Below are 25,068 nucleotides of genomic sequence, written 5' to 3'. Positions count from 1 at the left end.
ATAAATAAAATCAGGATACAGTAAATGCCTGGCATATCAATACCCTGTCATGTAATTTTCCTTCCATTATGGTACAGTTCATTTGTTTTAGCCATACTATTCCCTCTATTAAAGGTACACAATTTCTGTGACAAAAAAAACCCAAAAATATCCTACCCTTTCTTTTGTTACTACAATCCCTCCTCTGAGGTATTACTTTTATCAATGCCTCTGGCTTACTGAATGGTTTTGACAAGGTCCTGTTTTATTCTGAAGATCCTTTTTTTCTTAGCATACACATCTTAACTGGAACTTGATTTTTTAAATTATGTGCAATATAGTCATTAAAATGTTTCTCTAACCAAACAGCAAATCAAGTGAAGGGAAGTAGGTCTAAATCAGGAAACTCTGGAATGAGAAAGCTGCCTCTCCTTTTATGGAGAAGGAAACAGAACCCAAAGAGATGAATCCTCTACCCTATGCCCTGAACTAGCTGGCTGCAGACATAGTTGAGACCTCAGAGGTGCCTAAGAGCCAGCATTCGAGCCAGCAGCACTCCTCCCACGTCACACTGCCTGCCCGAAACCCACCTGCTGGACCAAAGGACCCCAAATCCACCTCAGATTGATCCCCTTACATCAAAATAATCCCACGATACAACAGTTTTACTAGCAGCAACGTGACTGGTCAGGGGTCCTTAAATCCGTTTTTTGGGGGTTTTTTTTGTTTTTTTGCGGTACGCGGGCCTCTCACTGTTGTGGCCTCTCCCGTTGTGGAGCACAGGCTCCGGACGCGCAGGCTCAGCGGCCATGGCTCATGGGCCCAGCCGCTCCGTGGCATGTGGGATCTTCCCGGGCCAGGGCACGAACCCGTGTCCCCTGCATCAGCAGGCGGACCCTCAACCACTGCGCCACCAGGGAAGCCCTTAAATCCGTTTTTGAACTTGCCGAATCCCTATTTTTAATTCCTCTTTCTTGTTATCTATTTTAAAGTAGTTCATTATTTGTTGCCCAGGGAGGGACAGAAAACATTCACAAGTCAATTTAGAGAGTCAATCACAACTGCAGCAAAAGTTTTTCTCTAAGAGCAAATTAAAACAAGTGCCCAAAATATTTCAGCCATCCTTGTCTCTTATGGTTGAGACCAGATTGTATTCTCATGTATGTGTCTGTGTATGTGTGTGCGTGTGTGTGTGTGTTTATCTCACAAGTTAACCCTTTATCACACTAGTTGAGAAAATATATATGAAATGTGACAAAGGGCCAAGATTCTAGACCTAGTCTAGGCCTACCCCACCTAACCCCACCCATATACAGTTACAAGGTGGGCTGTGGGAAGTTACTTTCCCTCTCTAAGTCTCACTTTCCTCATCTGAAAAAGTGGGTACTAATGGTATTGACCTCAAAGGCTGATTCTAAGGATTAAATTAGAAAATACATTTTGATGTCATTAGCAGCACAGTGCTAAGCATCCAATATGTGTTAGCCATATATAAAATTTCTTATTTTATGATTACATACTGTGACTGATTTTTTCCTACACTGCACTAACATACAAGTTGCCATGGGGTTCTATATTACCAAATAAAGAATCCGTAATTACTTCCAAATGTTTTCATATTAAAGCATAAAGCACTGAATTTGAGCTTGAGGCTCTTATACAGAAACAGAATAACACAAACTTATATTCTCCGTATCAAAATGGAGGCAAATATCTTATGAACTAACCTTCACCATCTTCCTGATGCACTTCCTTTCGCCTCCCTCTTCTAATCTATAAAGGAGCATAATGCTAAAAAATTACTATTCAGAATTTGTTGTAAAGTTAAACGCATTGTTACAAGTTAACGTTTTATAAAACATCAGCAGTGACAGCAAGAAATTATGCTCCTGTTGAAAAGCAAGACTGCCAACCCTGGAAAGCAGGAAAGTCAGTGAGATCTAAAATGCTGCCCTAAATTTGTTTTTAAGAAACATAATACTAATACTTGATTCTTCATAGCAAAAGAGGGCATAACGATTTACCCCTTAGACAATAGAATACAGAGTATAATCCCGGCTCTGTAAAAGTTATTAAAACTCCTAGTGTGTTCCATTTATTCATAGGTATTAACAACAACAACAAAGTCCATGATCAAATAAGTTTCACAAAAGCTGACATAAAAACTTAAACAGGTGTTCTAATGGCCCTACTTTTCAGTCTTTTGTAAGCTAATACGCATTATAAAATACCAGAGGAGAGGTATCCGATGCAGTATCTCCTAATGTTACTTGTCAATAAAATGTTTAAGACATTTTATAAAATCATATATTGTATTAAGTTGTTTATAATATAAACATATAAAATGTTTATGAAAGAGCATCTCACCAGTGTCCAAGGACTTCACCCAGGAAAGAGAGTTGGATGCTTGGAATTACTCAGCCCCTTGCCATCCAGCCCTAGATACCACTGCTTTTTGAAACTGTTTTTTCTTACCAGCGGCCTTTCAATCATCCAACCAGTCGCCTCTCCCCAGTGATCATCTTTGTGAACTTCCATGACACCATTGATCACTCTGCACAAAAATGGCTTTGAGAAGCAGGAGGATAACGTGGTTAGGAGCTGGGAATCTGGCTGTTTGCTCATGGAGCCCCCGCGCCACCATTTAAGAAGTCCAACTAGCCTCTTAAGAGAGGCCTGGCTGGCCCCCATCCGTTCCAGCCTCCCCAGCTGATGTGCCAGATGGTCTAGCCCCTGATGAGCTCCCAGGTGAGCACAGTTGCCTGAGTGACCCCAGCCAATGCCACACAGAGCAGAAGAACCTCCCAGATGAGCCCAGCCACCCCACAGAATCAAATGTGTCTTTTGAAAGATGAAAGGCCTTTTTCTCTGCCCAAGTTCATTGAAAAGAAAAATAAAATGTTGAACTCCCTGGGGCGGGGGTGGAGGGCAAACTTCAGTTTTTCAGGACTCAAGCTACTGGCTCTATTCACAGAGAGGAGAAAGAGCAGACGGTATAGAGAATGCCAGTAGCAAAGGGAACATGTAGACATGCAGAATACTCGGGCTACCACGAGAAGTGGAGCCACAGCACCACGTGGGCACACGGAAGGAACACAGTGCAGAGCATACTAGCGTGAAGTGAACTCTTCTAAAGAAACCAAAAATAAAGACACCATCCTCGAAGACTGCCCAATGAAGAACTACCTAAGCAAAAACTAAGAACTTGGTAATAAATGCCTGATGTAAAATGGGGTATCTCAGCATGGACTATTCAATACAAAACTATGTCCAACCCACATTAGGAAGTTCTGTGCTAGACAAGTAGCAGTGCTGGTACTGGTTAAAAGCCCACTACTCCTTAAAGAAGAGGAACAAAACACTAAACATCGACAACCTACTGTATATCCCTTGGACTTTCCTTCATCTCATCTTCTTAAAGTCCTGTATTAAAAATAAAAATCTCTAGCTCTTACAAAAACTTTTACTGGTAGAAAACATACTTTGATTTAAAAATCTGATATTCAAAATTAATTGAACAAGTAATTTAACTAAAAAGACAATAAGCAATTTTTTAAGAGTTCAGTCTCAATAGAATTCAAAGAAAGGCAATTAATGAATGTCATTTTTCACCTACCGAAATGGCAAAGATGTTTTAAAAAGTAAAGGATAAGGGCTTCCTTGGTGGTGCAGTGGTTAAGAATCCACCTGCCAATGCAGGCGACACAGGTCCAAGCCCTGGTCCAGGAAGATCCCACATGACGCAGAGCAACCAAGCCCGTGTGCCACAACTACTGAGCCTGCGCTCTAGAGCCCACGAGCCACAACTACCGAGCCCGCGTGCCAAAACTACTGAAGCCCACGTGCCTAGAGCCCGGCTGTGCTCTGCAACAAGAGAAGCCACTGCGATGAGAAGCCCGCGCAGTGCAACGAAGATTAGCCCCCGCTCACCGCAACCAGAAAAAGCCTGCGCACAGCAACGAACACCCAACACAGCCAAAAATAAATAAAATAAATTTTTTAAAAAAAGTAAAGGATAAAATTCAGCCAAGTTCAGGGAAATTGCTAATGAATTAAGTGCATGTGTACAACTGCTCTGGAGGGATACGTGAACTATTCAAAGCCTTGAATGTGTGCATACGATTTTGACCTACAGATCACTTATCAACAATTTTCCAAAGGAAATAGTTCAATGATTAAATATTTTAGTTTTAGGATATTTACTGCAACATTTCTTACAACAGCGAGAAAAGTTCTTGCAAAAGCTTCCGTGTACAGCACTAAGTGGTTAAATGCATAACGTACAATCTATACACCAGCATGCAGTAGGTCTCTTAACTGAACTCCGCTTAACACGTTCACACAACTCCCCAGGGCCGTCCCTTCCTGCGAGGCAGCTCAGGGACCTCACCGGGTTACAGGCAGATCTGCAAAATGCTGTACTGAAGGGCCAGGTGAAGCTTAGGATGGTAGTAAGTACAGCGAGGGGGGCGAGGACTGATGCTAGCAAGCTTACGGTGCAGCACACGCTGGGTGCCATGAGTCCAACTGCACGCCTCCAGAGTAGTTGTTTGTTCCCATGACTATTTATGCCAGAAGTGCTCATTCATATTAACTGTGATTTCAATAAACATTAAATTAATACAAATTTTTTTAAAAGCACTCCAGCCGATTCTGACGCAGAGCCAAGTTTGTGACCGCTTTGTGTTTAGAACCCACACTCAAGACTGTTTCTTTCCTGGGAGGACCTTTTCAGAGATGAATTCTTTCCCTCTGTGCAGCCTGGTTTCTCTTTCTTCTGAACTTGATCAACTTCCCATCCCATCAAAGGAGAAACTGGGTCTTAGCTGCAGACTCGTCGGAATACATCCCTTTGGGTTCCTAGGTGGCACTGTGACATTGGGTACGGCCTCCCTTACTATCAATACATTCCCAGCTTTACTGTTTACTTCGGAACCAGGTAGTGTGAATCCCAGCACCACCATCTACTAGCTGGGGGAGTCTGAGCAAATTATCAACCTCTCTATGCTTCAGATTCCTGAGTGGCCAAACCCTACAAGCGGGTTACAGAACCTACCTCATAGTGTCGGTGGAAGAAGTAAACACATCAAGTGCTTAAGAGAGTGCCTATCTAGCAAGTGGCAAGTGCTCTGTGAGCATAAGCATGTGTAATTATTATTACTGTTCATGTTTTTTAATCAGATATATGCTGCCCAGCCCCTAGCAGAGTGTGCTGAACAGCTGTCAGGTGAATGGAGGAATGAACACTTGGTCCTGGGTCTCCTGTGTTCACCATCTGTGAACACCTCCTCTTGGCATGGTTCCTTTTTTTTTTTTTTGATACATCTTTATTGGAGTATAATTGCTTCACAGTGCTGTTACTCTCTGTTGTACAGCAAAGTGAATCAGCCACATGCATACATATATCCCCATATCCCCTCCCTCTTGAGCCTCCCTCTCACCCTCCCTATCCCACCCCTCTAGGTGGTCACAAAGCACCAAGCTGGTCTCCCTGTGCTATGCGGCTGCTTCCCACTAGCTATCTATTTAGTGTATATGTGTCAATGCTACTCTCACTACACCCCAGCTTCCCCTTCCCCCCACCTGCCAGTGTCCTCAAGTCCATTCTCTATAAAGCATCTTTATTCCTGTCCTGCCACTAGGTTCATCAGTACCATTTTTTAGATTCCATATATATGCGTTAGCATATGGTATTTGTTTTTCTCTTTCTGACTTACTTCACTCTGTATGACAATCTCTAGGTCCATCCAACTCACTACAAATAACTCAATTTTGTTTCTTTTTATGGCTGAGTAATATTCCATTGTATGTATGTGCCACATCTTCTTTATCCATTCATCTGATGATGGACACTTAGGTTGCTTCCATGTCCTGGCTATTGTAAATAGAGCTGCAGTGAACATTTTGGCACATGACTCTTTTTGAATTATGGTTTTCTCAGGGTATATGCCCAGTAGTGGGATTGCTTGGGTCGTATGGTAGTTCTATTTTTAGTTTTTTAAGGAACCTCCATACTGTTCTCCATAGTGACTGTATCAATTTACATTCCCACCAACACTGCAGGAGGGTTCCCTTTTCACCACACTCTCTCCAGCATTTACTGTTTCTAGATTTTTTGATAATGGGCATTCTGACCAGTGTGAGGTGATACCTCATTGTAGTTTTGATTTGCATTTCTTAATAATTAGCGATGTGGAGCATCTTTTCATGTGCCGCTTCGCCATCTGTATGTCTTCTTTGCTGAAATGTCTATTTAGGTCTTCCACCCATTTTTTAATTGTGTTGTTTTTTTGATATTGAGCTCCACGAGCTGTTTGTATATTTCGGAGATTAATCCTTTGTCCATTGTTTCATTTGCAAATATTTTCTCCTATTCTGAGGGTTGTCTTTTTGTCTTGTTTATGGTTTCCTTTGCTGTGCAAAAGCTTTTAAGTTTCATTAGGTCCCATTTGTTTATTTTTGTTTTTATTTTCATTACTCTAGGAGGTGGGTCAAAAAAGAACTTGCTGTTGTTTATGTCAGAGTGTTTTTCCTATGTTTTCCTCTAAGAGTTTTATAGTGTCTAGCCTTACATTTAGGTCTTTAACCCATTTTGAGTTTATTTTTGAGTATGGTGTTAGGGAGTGCTCTAATTTCATTCTTTTACATGTAGCTGTCCAGTTTTCCCAGCACCACTCATTGAAGAGGCTGTCTTTTCTCCATTGTATATTCTTGCCTCCTTTGTCATAAATTAGGTGACCATATGTGCATGGGTTTATCTCTGGGCTTTCTATCCTGTTCCATTGATCTACATTTCTGTTTTTGTGCCAGTACCATACCATCTTGATCACTGTAGCTTTGTAGTATAGTTTGAAGTCGGGGAGCCTGATTCCTCCAGCTCCATTTTTCTTTCTCAAGATTGCTTTGGCTATTTGGGGTCTTCTGTGTTTCCTTGGTATGTTTCAGATCTAAAGCTTCCCACAAATCCTTACAAATGCTGTGTCTTTTGTTGAATCCCTTTACTACAACTTTTCATCTACCCTCTGCTAACAACAAAAGCTGGGAAATAGAAGGAGGCAAAAATACAAAGGAATCACATAGGGTTGATGGGATTTAAATAATACAGGGGAATTGCAGTAAAGGTCAGGTTTAAAGAATGCCCTCCAAATGCCCTGGCAGGAAACCATGTAGATTGATGGTTGCAATATGTGTAAGAAAAGAATGTGTCCAGTCACATAAAAAGGCATTCAGCCCTCATTTCCTGAGTAGACAGGAGGAAACGTGGTAGGTTCACAATTTAAATTGTCTTGAAAGTATTTATTATTCAATAATTCTTTCCCCCTCTGCCCCACCCAGGCATTCTCTCATTCTACTTTTCTGATCAACCTAAAAGCTGAATACATCCTTCTTCTCTATGGAGGATGAGAATAAACACTAAGAGCAATATACTTGCTCAGGCCTTCATCAGGCACCGTGTCACTGTGGGGCACTGGCCTTCAACAAACGCAGTCTTCCTAGGGCTCGATGAGGTGGTCCTTTTTCAAGGTCACTGGTGCACTCATGGAGCTGAAATGCCTCTGCCCATCTAAATACAACATGGACTCTGGAACATAAGAGAGAGAGCTCTGGAGACACGTGCAGCACCTAAGAAAATCACTATACGAACACAAAACTACTTGGGAACACTGGGACAACAATGAAAATTCAAAACCGGCACGAGGCATGTGCTGCTGGGCCAGAGAGTGCCTCGACTCTGGCCCTTTGGCTGGACCGGTCCTGACCACCAGTGGCTGCCTGCAGCTGACACTGGCCCTTTAGACAACAGCCAGGCAGGCAGACCAGCAATGGCCACTTGAACGCCATGAGGCATCCTCCCCTTCAGGGCTGCAGAATCTCAAAAGCACAATCCCCTAAAGACATGCTCTAGGGCTGATGGGCATCAGAGTACTTCCTACAACAATTTAAAAGGAGAGAAATGTCTTTAAAAGTTCCCCTCGTTAGGGACAAGCAGTCATTTGCCACTTACCTCCATATGTTCTGGGGAAAACCAAGGGCACTTCTTTTTCCGACAAGAACGTGAAATGAAAGACATTGGTGGTCATATGCTCTTTATCCTGTAGAGAGGCCACCTCACTGTGTACTCTGACTTGAATGTAATTTCCCTGAGTAAAGCAAACCTAAGCGATTATGGACATGATAGTTAGTTAACTGCATTAGGAAGGGGGAAGAAAGCAGTCATAAGAGAAACGGTGGCTTTAGAATATAAAAACCTCTCTTCTAGGCCCAAATAATAAAAATTGTATTTCATCTCTCATCACACACCTACCTGCGAAGAAAGAAACAGCAATGATCCAACCTCAACAGGTTTCTGAAACATGATATCATCCACGGTGACTATAAATGGTCGGGAACCACTGTTGGGAAAACACAGTACTTGGGGTCAACTGCAAAATTCAGATGATCTCTAGTTTTTTCCTGACAATCAGCTGAAGCAAACTTTAAATGGTCAAAGAATAAACCTAGAGAAGGAGGGAATAACCATACCAGATGGTAAGAGATGACACTGTGACCAGATCAGTACCTAAATCATCTTTTCCCTTCTGCGTATCATCACCCCTTTTTCTCAGCAGGCATTTAATGTACTAAGTGACAACATCAGAGCGAGAGCCTTCTAAAATGAAGGTCAAACCCACCTGGTACAAGTGTAGCATTTATTTAAAAACACAATATATTCCCAAACACATCCAGACGGGTCCAAAATGTTTCACTGAGTGAGGCAGTATAAACGGCTTCTCAGGAGTTAAGACTACCTGAAATCCAACTCACCCGAAGTTACAAGCAGTAGCCCATCCAAGTTCATATGCTCTCCTCATAAGGAAACCACCAAAGATTCGATTGAAAATGTTCCGCTCCTACAGGACATAAAATAAATATTAATAAATACAAGCCCTGTGATGATCCGAATCTGTAGAACAAAGGAATTCACAATGCCATAGAACAGAGGTCAGTTTGAAGGCGTGTCAACTCTTAGATGAGTGTCATGAGTCCAAGTTATCCTGTTTAGAAGATTTTTCACTAAATTCCAATACCTGAGGGTGGCAAATATCCAAGCTCTTCAGTTTTGAATTCTCCATCCACACTGCATTAGGAGGCAAAACTCGACTTCGAAAACTTATAGTCCTGTACAAATGGAGATCGAGTAAACCCTGTCAATGCCACGGTTTTGCTGCTGAAAAGTAAAATATTTGCAAACAATGCCCAATATGTTCAAGCAAGTGTAGCTCGTGATAAGGCCAAGGTTTAGATGCTTTCCCAACCAGGAATCTCACCGTCCTAACTTACTTTGGATCCAGCGTGTTAAGAAACATCTCATGTATGGTTGTCATCTCCTCAGCAGTGGGAGCCATTTTCAGTAATGACATGGAGCTGAAGGCGACCCTTGTCCCCTGGTTCACTGGAACAGGAGACAGTAAGGAGCTATGATCAGGAGGGCCACACTACAGCACTGGGTTGCCGACCGGGGCTGCCTCGGACCCTATAAACGCAGTATTTCCAGATTTCGAAACCCACTGGAAATTGCACATCTATGCCAGAGAAGGCTGCTGAGGCTACATAACACTTTCAGTGATTTTTTGCTTTCAGATGGAAATCATGTCTGCTCAGTGTGACACCACTTATAATCACCTTGACCTACAGCCCCAACCAGCAGTTATCTCATTAAGATACATCTCCCATTTCATTAAATGTGAGAAAACAAATTACTTCACTTAATATTGTATCATCAATAAAAACCGTTCAGGGCTTCCCTGGTGGCACAGTGGTTGAGAGTCCGCCTGCCGATGCAGGGGACGTGGGTTCGTGACCCGGTCTGGGAAGATCCCACATGCCGCGGAGCGGCTGGGCCCGTGAGCCATGGCCGCTGAGCCTGCGCATCCGGAGCCTGTGCTCCGCAGCGGGAGAGGCCACAGCAGTGAGAGGCCCACGTACCGCAAAAAAAAAAAAAAAAAAAAAACCGTTCAAAGTATGGACTCTGTGGATACTTTACTGGTATGAGGAGTCCATACATACTCTTAAATAATCTCCTCTGCAGTACAGTTAATGTGCTTTTTAAATTGTATCTTATTATGAACAAATTAATATACATTCTCCTTGTCTAAAGATCTCTTCTTCCTCTGGGCTTTCAAGGGTGAGTGGATTTACAAATGCCGGCCTAAAGAGAAGAAAAGAAAAGAAAAATTTTAAGACATGCCATTACCTAATAAAAACTGAAGGTGTTCATTTTGGGTAACACTTACTGACTACTTTACATAAGAACTCTGAACAATTAGGGGACTCTTCTGGTTACAGACTTATCTACACACTAGAAAGTTCACGTTGTAAAAGGATATGGCCACTTGCCAAAATGTTTCACCTGATTCTAATTATGAGGAAACAGTAAAATATAGGTTGTAGAACATTCTGTAAGACAACTGGCCTGGACTCTTCAAAAATGTCAATGCCTTCCCAAGGCAATCTACAAATTCAATTCAATCCCTATCAAACTACCAATGGCATTTTTCACAAAACTGGAACAAAAAGTTCTTAAACTTGTATGGAAACACAAAAGATCCCAAATAGCCAAAGCAATCTAGCAATTTGGCTAGAAAGAAAAACAGAGCTGGAGGAATCAGGCTCCCTGACTTCAGACTATACTACAAAACTAGTCATCAAAACAGTATGGTACTGGTACAAAAACAGAAATATAGATCAATGGAACAGGATAAAAGACCCAAAAATAAACCCATGCACTTATGGTCAATTAACCTATCACAAAGGAGGCAAAGAATATACATGGAGAAAAGACAGTCTCTTCAATAAGTGGTGCTGGGAAAACTGGACAGCTACATGTAAAAAAATGAAATTAGAACATTCTCTAACACCATACACAAAAATAAACTCAAAGTGGATTAAAGACCTAAACGTAAGACCAAATACTATAAAACTCCTAGAGGAAAACATAGGCAGGATACTCTTTGACATAAATCGCAGCAATATCTTTTTAGATCTGTCTCCTAGAGTAATGGAAATAAACACAAAAATAAACAAATGGGACCTAATTAAACTTAGAAGCTTTTGTACAGCAAGGGAAACCATAAACAAAATGAAAAGATAACCCTCAGAATGTGAGAAAATATTTGCAAACGGTGCAACTAACAAGGCATTAATCTCCAAAATATACAAACAGCTCATACAGCTCAATATCAAAAAAACAAACAACCCGATAAAAAATGGGCAGAAGATCTAAATAGACATTTCTCCAAAGAAGACATACAGATGGCCAAAAGGCACATGAAAAGATGCTCCACATCACTAATTATTAAAGAAATGCAAATCAAAACTACAATGAGATATCACCTCACACCAGTCAGAATGGCCATCATCAAAAAGTCTACAAATAATAAATGCTGGAGGGACTTCCCTAGTGGCCAGTGGGTAAGACTCCGAGCTCCCAATGCAGGGGGCCCAGGTTCGATCCCTGATCGGGGAACTAGAGCCCACATGCATGCCGCAACTAAGAAGTCTGCATGCCACAACTAAAGATCACGTATGCCGCAACTAAGACCTGGTGCAGCCAAGATAAGTAAATAATAAATAAATATTTTAAAATAATAATAATAATAAATACTGGAGAGGGTGTGGAGAAAAGGGAACCCTCCTATACTGTTGGTGGGAATGTAAATTGGTACAGCCACTATGGAAAACAGTATGGGAGTTCCTTAAAAAACTAAAAATAGAGCTACCATATTATCCAGCAATCCCACTACTCGGCATATATCTGGAGAAACCCATAATTTGAAAAGATACATGCACCCCAATGTTCACTGCAGCGCTATTTACAATAACCAAGACATGGAAGCAACCTAAGAGTCCATTGACAGATGAATGGATAACGAAGATGTGGTATATATACAAAATGGAATATTATTCGGCCATAAAAAGAATGAAATAATGCCATTTGCGGCAACATAGATGCAACTAGAGATTATCATACTAAGTAAAGTAAGCCAGACAGAGAAGGACAAATATCATATGATATCGCTTATATGTGGAATCTAAAAAAAATGATACAAATGAACTTATTTATAAAACAGAAATAGACTCACAGACATAGAATACAAACTTCTGGTTACCACAGGGGAAACTGGGGGGGGATAAATTGGGAGTTTGGGATTAAAATATACACTCTGCTATATATAAAATAAATAACCAACGAGGACCTACTGTATAACACAAGGAACTATACTCGATATTTTGTAATAACCTATATGGGAAAAGAATCTGAAAAAGAATATAGATAGAGATAGAGATATAGATATATAACTATCACTTTGCTGTACACCTGAAACTAACACAACATTGTAAATCAACTATACTTCAATAAAAAATTGTAAGAAGTCAATGTCTTAAAAGACAGAAAGCAGCAGGGGGATTATTTTAAGGGGAATTATTTAAAGAAACATGATTACTGCATATAATATATGGTCCTTAATCAGACCCTGACTCGGGGGAAAAGAATATTTTAGGGACAATTGGCAATTCATATATGATATGAATCATATATTAGATAATATAATTGTATCACCGTTAAATTTCTTGGATATAATAAAGGCACTGAGGTTATGTAGGAGAATGGCCTTATTCTTAGGAGATACATGCTGAATTAGGGTAAAGTAGTCTCAAACTTACTTTGAAACGATTCCAGGGGAAAAAGTATATATGTTTGTATTTATCGAGAAAGGACAAGAGTAAGGCAAATGTGGTAAAATGTTAATTCGAGAATTTAGGTGAAGGGCATATGGGTGCTCATTGCATTATTCTTTCTACATTTCTGTAGATGTGAAATTTTCCAAAATAAAACACTGAGAAAGGGATAGTACTTCACTGTGGTAGAATCCAAAGGTTGGATGAAAGAAAAACGGAAACAAAAGTACAGAAATGGGGGCTTCCCTGATGGCACAGTGGTTGAGAGTCCGCCTGCCGATGCAGGGGACAAGGGTTCGTGCCCCGGTACAGGAAGATCCCACATGTCGCGGAGCGGCTGGGCCCGTGGGCCATGGCCGCTGAGCCTGCGCGTCCGGAGCCTGTGCTCCACAACGGGAGAGGCCACAACAGTGAGAGGCCCGCGTACTGCAAAAAAACAAAAAACAACACAAAAGTACAGAAATGGCAGCTTGGAAAATTAGAATGCACCAGCTGGAAGAGAAGCTTTAAGTAACGCCCTCAGTGCTGGAAAAGGAGCCCCAGGGCAGCCCCTAGGAGCAGCAGGTCAGCTGGAGCTGGTGAGAGGAGCTAGAGAAGATGGGTGGATTCTTTGCTCAGATCAGAGTCACCAAGGGGTTTTTTGATCTTAAGTCGGGTTTCCAAGTCAGCTTTCCATGCAGCAGAAGAGATTTCTCATTGCAGACTCCTAACTCAAGTTTCTAAAACAAATTAGACTTCCCATAGGCCTCTAGACTCCGTCTGTACAAACAGCGATCCTGAAACGTTCCCCCCCTACCCCACTCCCACACACATAATTAAACAGTTTTTCCCAGTCTGAATGCCTTGTGTAACTGGCATTAGGGAACCAAGAATCCAGTGTAAGAGAAAAATGATAAAGTGTTAAAGTCTGTACAGTTAAACTGGACTTGGAAATGACAGTACAAATTTATGAGGTTTTTTGTTTGCTTTTTAACATACATCCAAGCCCTGTCTACTGAAAAGGCCTAGAAACATGACAAACTAGTAACAACGTATAGTTCTAGTACCCAGATTTTGGTGTCTAAATACCAGTTTCCCACTAAAAGGAACCTGAGGACTCCTTGGAAAACTGGCTGATTCCAGCCCTGGGGCAGGAAATGTACAGAATGAGTCCAAGACATCTCATTGTACCAGAGAGCAGGAAGTTATCAAACACTAACTAGGAAATGTCAAAATAGCTTATCACAGCAGCCAGCTTAAAGGAGTTCCCACTGACCAAAGATGTTCACTCTGAGAAACAGGAAGAACAATGGCTGCAATGTATTAAAACATATTTACTATATTAAAATCCATGAACACACAATGATACTTTTTTAAAAAGCAAAATAGCAGAAAAACTATGTCATCACTAGCTAGTAAATGTGTAAATAAAAGCAAGAATGAAACACTGATCCTAACTTTCCTTTACAAACCAAATTGCCCTAGTTGATAAGGGAAAACTCTTCTTTACAGATCTCCAGCTAATAAATATAGAAAGAAATGACAGAATTTGAGAATCATTTTACATCCCCTAATGAAAATAATAAAAGCAATGATCAGCAAAGGACATTAAAAGCACTGGAGGAAGACTGACGGGAAACTAGCTATTCATAAGATTGGATACATTGGATACGCCTTGTACTGTACTACACCTGTAGATTATTGCTGATCACAAGAGGATAAACTGAACTACACAAGGCAAAAATTAAAGTGTGTCGCTACTTGAACCCACACACTAATCTCAGCATTACTATGAGTGGGACAATCTATACCTCCTGACATGATACAATATGAGATACAGAGACATCATCACCTAGGAAGCGCTCTCACCAAATACGCTGAACTCAAATCTAATCAAGGTTTAGACCTAACTTCAATTTACAGAAAATACTAGGGAGAGTGAAACAAGTTAAAAAAAAAAATACCACGAGGAAGCAATGAGACAAATCCAGAAAGTGGGACACTGTAAAGAACAATCAATCTGGGCTTTCAACCAGTTAATGATATGAAAGGATAAGGGGACAGTGGGGACACACAACCATTCCAGATTAAAACAGACTGATGAGACTGCACAATTCTATGAATATACTAAAAGCCATTAAATTGTACACTTTCAATGGGTGAACTGTATGGTATGTGAATTATATCTCAATAAAGCTGTTAACAAAAAAAAACAGACTTAAGAGATATACAAATCAAATGTAATATGTGGACCTTGTTTGGATCCTGATTTGAATAAGTTGTTAAAGATATGTGGGAAAAAGTGAATATGAACTATTAGAATATATTAAGGACTTACTATTATTTTTGTTAGGTGTGCGAATGGTAATGTAGTTATTTAAGGAAATAGCCTCATTTTTAAAGCAGTGCCCTACACTGAAGTATTTAGAGGTGAAATGTCATTATGTCTGGGATTTGCTTTAAAATATTATAAAGAAAATAATATACTTTAAAAAAAACAGAAGAAGCAAATATGGCAAAATTTTAAAACTCTTTAGGTGATGGTATCCTAGAAATTTATTAAAGTCTTCTCTTCAATTTTACGTATCTTTGATATTTTTCAAAATAAAGAATTAGGAAAAAAACTGCAATTACCCTTTGTTTTCAGAATCACGAGCCACCATTACAAATGTCGCATCCAAAACAGGGGAAAATTCATTGTCGTGTAACTAGAGAACAAAGGAAAGAAAATGCAGATGTAAAAAATGCATTTACTGGGAAGACCTACTACAATCCTAACTGATATCACAGCCTTTGGGAAAGGCTGAAATTAGCAAAAGAGGACGAGTGCTTTCACTAACCACCATCTGCTGAGATGCCAGGCACACAACTGGGCTCTAGGGGGGAAAAGGCAGCAAGAGTAAAGAGTCTGTGGTCTAGCGGAGGAGAGAGATACCCAAAAACCCAAACCGTGCACAGTGTGAGAAGTGCTGGGATGGGCACAAACTATGGGCCTTGGAGCTGTGAGTGACTGGGACCCAAGGGCAAGGGTCACGGGGGGACCTTGTGCATCACCATCATTTAAGTGTCCCGCATCTTGCAGAACGCTGGCTTTCTCCAGGCCTACCTGTCCTCCCAAAGGCACACACAGCCAGGCGGACCTCCCATCGCTCTCCCAGACATTTGTATTTTCAGGGAACTTGAGTGTGCCAACTACCAGGATGTGTTTGTTTCCTTAGCCTGGCACAGGGGCTTCCAAGAAAGGGTAAGATCAATGAGAATTCTGTGGATTAAGCTCAATATTTACAATGCAGAGGCCATTGAGATTTTAAGGTATTTTCTTTTCCCTAGAAGTCTGTACTTCCAGGAGAGTCATATCATCAAGTCATATCGTAACCTGAGGGTACAGGTGGTTCCATCCTCAACAAACCGACCACTAGTCCTCATCACCACTACCTGTTCAGGCCGTTATGAGCCTTCCCCCTCGACTTTCAGAAGAGTCTCACCAATCTTACTATGACCCTGTCCTATTCAAACCTTGCAAGAGGTCTTCCTTTATCCCAGCATCTGGTCTACACCTGCTGGCATTCTATGTAAAGCCTCCACCACGGAGCCCAGATTCCACTCTAGTTGTTCACCAAACACTCCCGGCATGCCTGCACTCCTTTCTCCAGCCACAGCTAACAACTTGGAGGTCCTGAAATGTCCCATTTTGTCACCTGACCGCCTCCCCTCCAGGCCTCTGCCAGATGCCTTCCTCAGGGCCAGATTCCTCAAGACACTCCTCCCCTCCCCGGCCCCAGCCCTACTCCCCAGGCAGAGTTCATCACTCCCTCCTTTGTTTGCCACCTAAGTGGAAACAAAGTCCTCTCCTGACAGCGGTTCTCAACATAAGTGAGGAAGATGTCATCCCCCGGAGGGCATCTGGAAATGTGCAGTGCTAGTGATGGCTGTCCCATGAGCTGGGGGACACTACTAGCGCAGCGAGGGGTAACCAAAGAGCTAAACAGCTCACAAGGCAGGGAACGGTCCTGCAGAGCAAAGAATTTTCCCACATACAATGCCAATACTGTCCCTGTTCAGAAATAGTGCGTAATAATTTACTGTATCATAATCATTTATTTATGTGTCTGTCTCCCTACTGCACCAAGAGCTCCTTGAGGACAACGACCATTTTTATTCTCATTTGTTTCCCAGCAATTGACACAAAGGCTGGCAGACAGCAGATACCGGATCAATGGCTGCCAACTGCCGACGAATGAACTGAGGCAGCTAACTACTGAGCACTACTAGAGTGTGAACTCCAAGAGAATGGAACTTCCTGTTTTGCTCACTGTTGTACACCAAGCACAGACGGGGCACTCCATAAATCACTGCTAAGTCAACGTTAAATGAATGCCGTCAGGAAGTGGGTGAGGTGACTCACACCCGGATCCTGTTGTTGAGGCGCACATAGTCGAGTGGAAGAGAAAAGACGTTCATACACAGCTCTGCAAGGCAGAGGACAGCAGGTACCAGGAGAGAAGGTCAGAGGGACGAGGCGTGGGGAAGGAACAGGTACTATGAGCTGAAAAGATCAGGGAAGGTTTCGAGCATGAAGTGACCCAGAAGCACAGGTGGAATATGGATATGCAGAGCCAGAGCCCAAGGAATCCCGGCAAAAGGAAAAGTGTGCGCGAGGATGCTCATCCGCTCACCTACTGTTTACGTTCCAGTGTATTACAATGAACACTAGTGCTGAGCATCGGGGATGCAAGGTGAACAACTCTCTACTCTTAGGATGCTCAAGGTCTCCAGCTGTGCGCTCCAAGAAGGTGTGTGAACGGTAAGTTGGAGGGAATATAGCTGCAAAGGTAGGTTGGTGCTAGTTTATGGAGCACCTTAGATCCTAACTAGTCAAAGCAATTTAGACTTTGATCCACAGATAATGGTCACGGAAGGGTTTTGAGAAGGGAAGAGATGTGATTGAAGATCGGCTTCGGAAGACCTATCTGGAAGAGATGTGTAAAATTAACACAGAGAGAACAGACAAGAGGCAGGCAGAGTAATTAAAAGATAGCTAAAGTACTCACACAAGAAGCAGTGAGGGCTTGAATGAAACACAGAGGCCAAAGGGAAGGGAAAGAAAGGACTCTGGTGAGTAGCTGTGGGTGATGAATTCGCAAGACTTGGCAAAAGGCTGCACAGGAAAGGGAAAAAAAATTAAAGCTTTCACAAAGGTTTGGAGCTGGGAGAAATCGGAGGGTGGCAAAGGGGAAACCGGAGGAGGGTCAGGATCGGAAAGGAAGCTGATGCACTCAGTTTGGAACACACTGGACTTGAGGTAGCAAGAGCACACTCGGAAGAGAGATCTAACAGGAACCCCAAAAGGCAGGTCTGACGGTCAAGCGGGACCACCTCCATAGTAATGACGATAAAGTAATGTAATGGCCAACATTTGATTAGTGGTTACTGTGATAACAAAACAGCATCTCAGAGAAGGCAAGAAATTTGCCCACAGTCACATGGCTAATAAGCAGCAGAGCTGGGATTTGAACTTACATTTCAGCCAAACCAGAGGCAGGGTACCTATTGCCAAGCTGCCTCTCTGGAATAAAGGATCACTCAAGCCGTGAGTTATTAATCAAAATGGCCAATGAGAAATGCAAATTTAAAACAAAAGTCTGTACTTCCCTGGCACTGATTTTCACTGGCTCTCTCCTCCCAATAATTCCTGTATCTCTTTTTCAACCTATTTGTCCAAGATTCCTTAGAAAGCAGGTCTTATGCCAGGAATTCACCGTGCATCAACCATGAAGATTAAAAAAGGGTGCGAACAAATCAGAGGAGCATCCCCAACAACTTTACGATATTTGCTTTAAAAGCAGTATTACCGTCAGTTACAGCAACATGGAAGTTAAAAAATTCAACTGTTTACATACAGCATCAAATAAAAAACTACTTACCTATTTTGACAAATAACTTTAATTACTGCAGAGCAACCTTCAGACTTTTTCCAAAACGTGAAATGCTTCATAATTTCACGTATCTGAATGACAGATCCACTGAATACCCTGACATAACTGAATAAGTCACTCTTAAGTAAGTTTTCACAATGAAATCTTCAACATACTCTGAATTATTTGATTTCTGTACTATTACCCTCTTTGAGGTACTTTTTCTTGACAAATTTCTTCATTTCTTTATAATAGCTATTCTGAGTTATGCTCATTAGAGAGGCTGTTCCTAACTGCTGTAGTAATCTCAGTGACTGTTATGGGTTGAACTGTGTCCCCCAACAAGATATGTTGATGTCCTAACCCTCAGTACCTGTGCACGTGACTTTATTTGGACATAGGGTTGCTGCAGATGTAATCAGGTAAGATGAGGTCACACCGGAGTAGGTGGGCCCTTAATCCAGTATCACTGATGTCCTTATAGGAAGAGAAGAGGACTCACCTGGTGGCACAGTGGTTAAGAATCTGCCTGCCAATGCAAGGGACAGTTTCGATTCCTGGTCCGGGAAAATCCCACATGCTGCAGAGCAACTAAGCCCGTGTGCCACAACTACTGAGCCTGTGCTCTAGAGCCCACAAGCCACAGCTACTGAGCCCATGTGCTGCAACTACTGAGCCCACGCTCCGTAACTACTGAAGCCCGTGCACTCTAGGGGCCCGCATGCCACATCTACTGAGCCCACATGCTGCAACTACTGAAGCCCACACGCCTACAGCCCATGCTCTGCAACAAGAGAAGCCACCACAATGAGAAGCCCACGCACTGCAGCGAAGAATAGCCCCCCGCTCGCCCCAACTAGAGAAAGCCCACATGCAGCAACAAAGACCCAACACAGCCAATAAATAAATAAAAGAAGAGAAGAGAAGAGACACAGACACACAAGAGAAAAATGCTATGTGATGAAGAAGGAAGAAATTGAAGTGTTACAACTGCAAGCCAAGGTATGCCAAAGGGCCAGCAAACCATTAGAAGCTAGGAAGAGAGCACGGAAGGCTTCTCCCCTACGGGTTTTAGATAGAGCATGGTCCTACTGAGACCTTGATTTTGGATTTCTAGCCTCTCAATTGTTAAGACAATTAATTTATGTTGTTTTAAGCCACATGGTTTATGGTACTTTGCTACAGCAGCCCTAGGAAACTAACAGTCACCAATCCGATTCATGCTTAACAGAACTCAGGCTGTAGGGAAATTCTCTGGGGCAAAACTAGAAACAAGTACCTTAACATGGAGCTGTATATGATTTCAAAGTAATAAACAGTAAGCATAAACACCAAATTACGTGTCAGTCTATGTCCAGGAGGAGGATATTAATAACACACCATCTGTATGACATGAACTTGAATTGTTTTTCTATAAATGGGTGAACTATATATCTGTCTATGGATAGACAGGTGAATAAGCTTTTCTTTCACTGAGACTAGCTGGTTGTATTGGAACAAGGGGGCAGTCTTCGGGCACAGACACACCTGGAACATATGCATCTTCACTTCCATGGACGTCTTCCCAACCCAACTAACATGGCCACTGAACTTGATGTCCTGTTCTGGGCTTAAGCTCTTCTTACACATATCTACAAAACAGAAAAATCAACCTGAGCCCAAACCATACTCCAAATGTTCTATACTGTAAATGGACAATTTCATTTGAAATTTTGGCAAATTTTACTATATTTCCTTTTTGTCTTCAAAACTAATTTTTCAAAAATAATTTTTGAAAAATTAGACAATGCAAAGAATATAAAAAATAAAACTGGAATCATGCAAAACTCTTCTACCCAAAGATAATTATAATAAATATCTTGGTATATTGCAATCTAGACATTTTCATATGCACATATATACATAAAAATTCCCCCATAAAAGGAAAACATTTCCTCTAATCTCAATAATATTTTATAATTACTAAAAATTCTAAGTATGTCTAGAAAATAATATCACTTACCAATCCTGTCCACCAGGGCTGTAACTATTGATAAAGGAGACATCTTAGCTGAATGAATTTTGTTGTGCATGTAGCAAATAAGAACTGTAGGAAAACAGAAGAGAACCAAATAAAGGAAAAGCAAAATTATTTTTTAACATTCGCAATTTACTCCCTGAAATCAGACGGGGACCTGCTGGGGAATGGACTTGGGGATATGGGGAGGGGGAAGGGTAAGCTGTGACAGGGCGGGAGGGTGGCATGGACATATATACACTACGAAGCGTGGAATGGATAGCTAGTGGGAAGCAGCCGCATAGCACAGGGAGATCAGCTCGGTGCTTTGTGACCACCTAGAGGGGTGGGATAGGGAGGGTGGGAGGGAGGGAGACGCAAGAGGGAAGAGATATGGGAACATATGTATATGTATAACTGATTCACTTTGTTATACAGCAGAAACTAACACACCATTGTAAAGCAATTATACTCCAATAAAGATGTTTAAATTAATTAATTAATTAATTTTTAAAAAAAGAATTGGTATGTGAGAACAAAGATGAAAAACAGGAACCTGATACAAAATCCTGATGTCCAAGCTGAACTATATAGACCATCTAAATCAGAATCTGCAGAAGTAGAATCCAGGCATCAGTTTTTAAAGCTACTCAGGTGATTTCAATGAGCATCCACGGCTCAGAACTGCAGATATAAAATAACAACCCTTTCTGGCTTACTTATATACACTACCAAATGTAAAACAGATAGCTAGTGGGAAGCAGCCGCATAGCACAGGGAGATCAGCTCTGTGCTTTGTGACCACCTAGAGGGGTGGGATGAGGGGGTGGGGGGGAGGGAGACGCAAGAGGGAAGAGATATGGGAACATATGTATATGTAGAGCTGATTCACTTTGTTGTGAAGCGGAAACTGGCACACATTGTAAAGCAATTATACTCCAATAAAGATGTAAAAAATAAAATAAAATAAAAAATAAAGTCTTATCTGGTTTTGAAGACCCAATCCTCCATATTCCACTAGTGGTCTTTTCCTAGAACCAAAGACTTTTTTATACATTGAAGAGATCTGGGAATCCTCTACTCTGACTGTTCAATTTTAGATTTGGTGAGGAAACTGAAGCCCAAAGCCCAGGCCCGCCAGGTGGCTTATTACCACTCAACAGACACACAGTGCCTAAATCAGAAAAAGACCCCAGCACATGAGTCTGACAGCATCAGACATCTTCAAAAAAGAGAAACAAATCACAAGGGCTCAGCTACCTGTTTTCCTCTTGACTCCTTCCTAATCATGAAGCTATTATTTGCCTCAGAGTTCTCCCTCCTTCCCTAAATCACCCTCAGCTCCTACACCACCCTGTGGTTATCTGTGTACTTTCCATATTTTAACAAACATTTAAAGGTGCAAAGCATGTTTCTATGTACCTCACAAATATCAACTCATTTAAAACTGTACTGTACTTCTTTATAGTGGTCTCCCTGCTTGCCCTATGATCCATTCAAATTTGTATCATCGGGACTTCCCTGGTAGCATAGTGGTTAAGCATCCTCCTGCCAAAGCAGGGGACACGGGTTCGAGCCCTGGTCTGGGAAGATCCCACATGCCACAGAGCAACTAAGCCTGTGCGCCACAACTACTGAGCCTGTGCTCTAGAGCCTATGAGCCACAACTACTGAGCCTGCGTGCCACAACTACTGAAGTCCACACGTCTAGAGCCCATGCTCCTCAACAAAGACAAGCCACCCCAATGGGAAGCCCGCACACCTCAACAAAGAGTAGCCCCTGCTCGCCACAACTAGAGGAAGCCCGTGCGCAGCAACGAAGACCCAACGCAGCCAAAAATAAAAGAATAAATAAATTTATTAAAAACAAATTGTTTATCACCAACCCTCAGGACAGGGTCTGTGCTCAATAAATACTCGTTGAGTAACAATAAACCCTTTCATCCATGCACCTGCTAAAGAATGCAGTGGGGGGATGAGGGGCGAAAGGCAAGAAACTCCATTCAAAAAACTTGTGGTACCCAGAGAAGAAATCCTAAGTGTTTGACCTTCCACAGCATTCGTGGAAGTGAAAGCAAGAGAAAAGGTCCAAGAGCTAAGAAGAAGGCAGGCTTGACAAGACCTGAACTAACTCAGGTTTCTAACTTACATGAGTGAAGATGGGTACCATTCACTGAGAAACAGAATACAGCACAGGAAGAGCAGAATGGACTGTTTTCAACATGCTGAATTTGAGAAGTCCACGGCACATCCAAATGAAGATGGCCAGTAGGCAGGAGGACAAACTGGTCTGCAACTCACAAAGCACGTCAGGAAATGTAGCTTCTGAAGTATTCCACATACTGAGAGCAACTGAAGCACCGGGATTGAAGATTATTTATAGAGAAAGTGCAGATACCAACAACAAAAAGGGCAGCAGACAAAACCCTGAAGATAAGCGACATTTAAAGGATCAACAGAGAAAGAGGAATCTACAAAGGAGACTGGGAAGTAGCAGCCTGAGAGGCAGGAGGAAATGTCACCAAGGCCCAAGGGTGAATTCGACATCATTAGGAGCTTCAAAGAGTTTGGCACAATCAGCTCAATGGCATGGAGGAGCAGAAGCCAGAACACAAAGGTAGCTCTAAAGTGAGAGAGAAAGAAAACTGGAGAGTGTTATAAGGGAAGGAGACTTTACCTATTTTTCATTGCAAGATGCAAGAGCCTTGAATATGTTTAGAAGTTAAGGGAAAAGTGAGGTTCAGAAAAGGCTTGAGATACGAGAGAGATATCTTCAGGGTACGTGATAAGGCAAGTCCCTTGAAGAAACGGAAGGAATAGAATCAAGTGAACAGGTGAAAGGGACTGGTCATCAACAGGAGGTGATGAAGAAAAACAGGGTAGTGGCAGGGGAGTTTGTATATTTAGGGACACCTAAGTAAACCGAAGTCAAGTGAGTGAGTGAGTGAGTGTGAGTGAGTGAGTGTGTGTGATTATTTTTTAAAAGGCCAATAAGAATTTTAAAGCAGGTTTATTTAATCTGAAGAAAAATGTAGCTAGCCGTAAGCCTAACAATGGATTTGTGTCTCTATTTTAAAGATTATTACAGCCTTTTTTTAAACCTTTTCCCAACATTTCAGTCCAAAAGCCATTACGTAGGAGCAAGCAAGACAGACAGCCCAGAGTCGGGTGCTGAAGCCCAAGAGGGGTCAGGAAGATATGCAGGGAGGCAATGAGAGTGATGGCCCAGCATGCCGCAGCCCGAGCACAACGAGGAGGGGGACCTGGGATGGAGCAGAATCCCACTGAGGTGAGGAGAGCGTTCATGAGGGTTTCGGGATGGCAGCAATATGAAATTGGCTACATACGGGGGAACTGATCAAATAAGTAAATGTACTACAGATAATGGAGCCAGCTGGAGAAGGGAATTACAAATATGAAAAGGGAGGAATTAAGAATGAACCTGTGGTTGAATTAGAACTGGAACTATCAGTATGAACCCAGGGTTCCGATAGATAGATAGACAGACAGACAGACAGGTAGACAGATAGGTAAGGAGGGAGAGACAAGGAGGGAGGAAGGAAGGGAGGGAGGGAGAGAGGAAGGAAGGAAGGAATACACATACAGGCAGGTATAGATGTAAATGTACATGTACGTGCATATATTCCCCAGCTCATCCACTGAAAGCACAGAGGAATAGTGATACCCCAGCAACAATGACAACTCCCAACACCCAGATCTTGGTTTCTAAATATCTTTCTCTATTAAAAAGAATCAGGGCTCCTCAGAGATTTGGCTGATTCCAGGACTGGGGCAGGGAAAGTACAAATGAGCCTAGAAATGTTGCACCACAAAGTGAGGAAGTGCTCAAAGAATGATGGGGACACAGCCAAAAAAAATCCACAGAAGCCAGCGTGAAGAATGAAGGGCAGTCCTGGGACAAGCTGAGCATCAAAACAGATGATAGAAATATATTATAATCCATTCAGTAAAATAGGAATCCCTGAGTCCATACTGATTTTAACGTAATTGATAAAAGTCTAATGAAGAATGGGATATTTACAACGTCTCAAAGTACCTCCCTACAAGGTACTTATTAATTACAAAGGGGAAAAGAGTAACTACAGCAAAGAACCCTGGCAGACACCACCTTCATCAAGGAATCAAAGTCAACATCACAGTAATGGGACAAATTAGAATTATGCACTACCTGCTAAGATGCAATAAAAACACAGCATCCCTTCTGTGGACACTCCTGCCAAAGATGCACAACCCAAATCTAACTTTGGGGAAGCATCAAACATACCCGAATCGAGAGAAATTCCACAAAAGAACTGGCCCATAACCTTCAAAAGTATCAAGGTCATTAAAGTCAGGGAAAGAGTGAGGAACTATCCCTGACACAACAACTAATTGCAACATGTGATTCAGAACTGGATCCAGAACTGGATCCTTCTGCTATAAAGGACCTCTGGCCAAAGCTGAATGGGGTCTGAGGAT

At 41.9% G+C, this 25,068-nt stretch overlaps 1 protein-coding gene across 8 annotated transcripts in view; it reads right to left on the bottom strand.

Moving 5' to 3' along the window:
* Positions 1-226: 226 nt before the first annotated feature.
* ACOT9 (acyl-CoA thioesterase 9) overlaps positions 227-25,068 on the bottom strand; it is a 72,794-nt gene continuing 47,952 nt past the window's right edge. For all 8 annotated transcript variants that reach the window (XM_022560466.3, XM_089904678.1, XM_089904676.1 and 5 more), the window contains 10 exons: positions 20,596-20,679; positions 20,121-20,224; positions 15,313-15,386; positions 10,101-10,168; positions 9,301-9,412; positions 9,048-9,138; positions 8,785-8,870; positions 8,285-8,372; positions 7,985-8,135; positions 227-7,561 (listed from right to left, as the gene is read on the bottom strand). In XM_022560466.3, the coding sequence (XP_022416174.1) occupies positions 7,473-7,561; positions 7,985-8,135; positions 8,285-8,372; positions 8,785-8,870; positions 9,048-9,138; positions 9,301-9,412; positions 10,101-10,168; positions 15,313-15,386; positions 20,121-20,224; positions 20,596-20,679 (947 nt within the window). In that variant the 3' untranslated portion in view covers positions 227-7,472. The remainder of the gene's footprint in view (positions 7,562-7,984; positions 8,136-8,284; positions 8,373-8,784; positions 8,871-9,047; positions 9,139-9,300; positions 9,413-10,100; positions 10,169-15,312; positions 15,387-20,120; positions 20,225-20,595; positions 20,680-25,068) is intronic.

The sequence above is a fragment of the Delphinapterus leucas genome, chromosome X (assembly GCF_059928025.1).
Source record: "Delphinapterus leucas isolate spDelLeu-1000000601 "Yukka" chromosome X, BTC_Dleu_Yukka2, whole genome shotgun sequence".
In the NCBI taxonomy this organism is placed as follows: domain Eukaryota; kingdom Metazoa; phylum Chordata; class Mammalia; order Artiodactyla; family Monodontidae; genus Delphinapterus; species Delphinapterus leucas.
The sequence above is the reverse complement of the archived record's forward strand: the minus strand, read 5'-3'. Positions and strand labels throughout refer to the sequence as shown.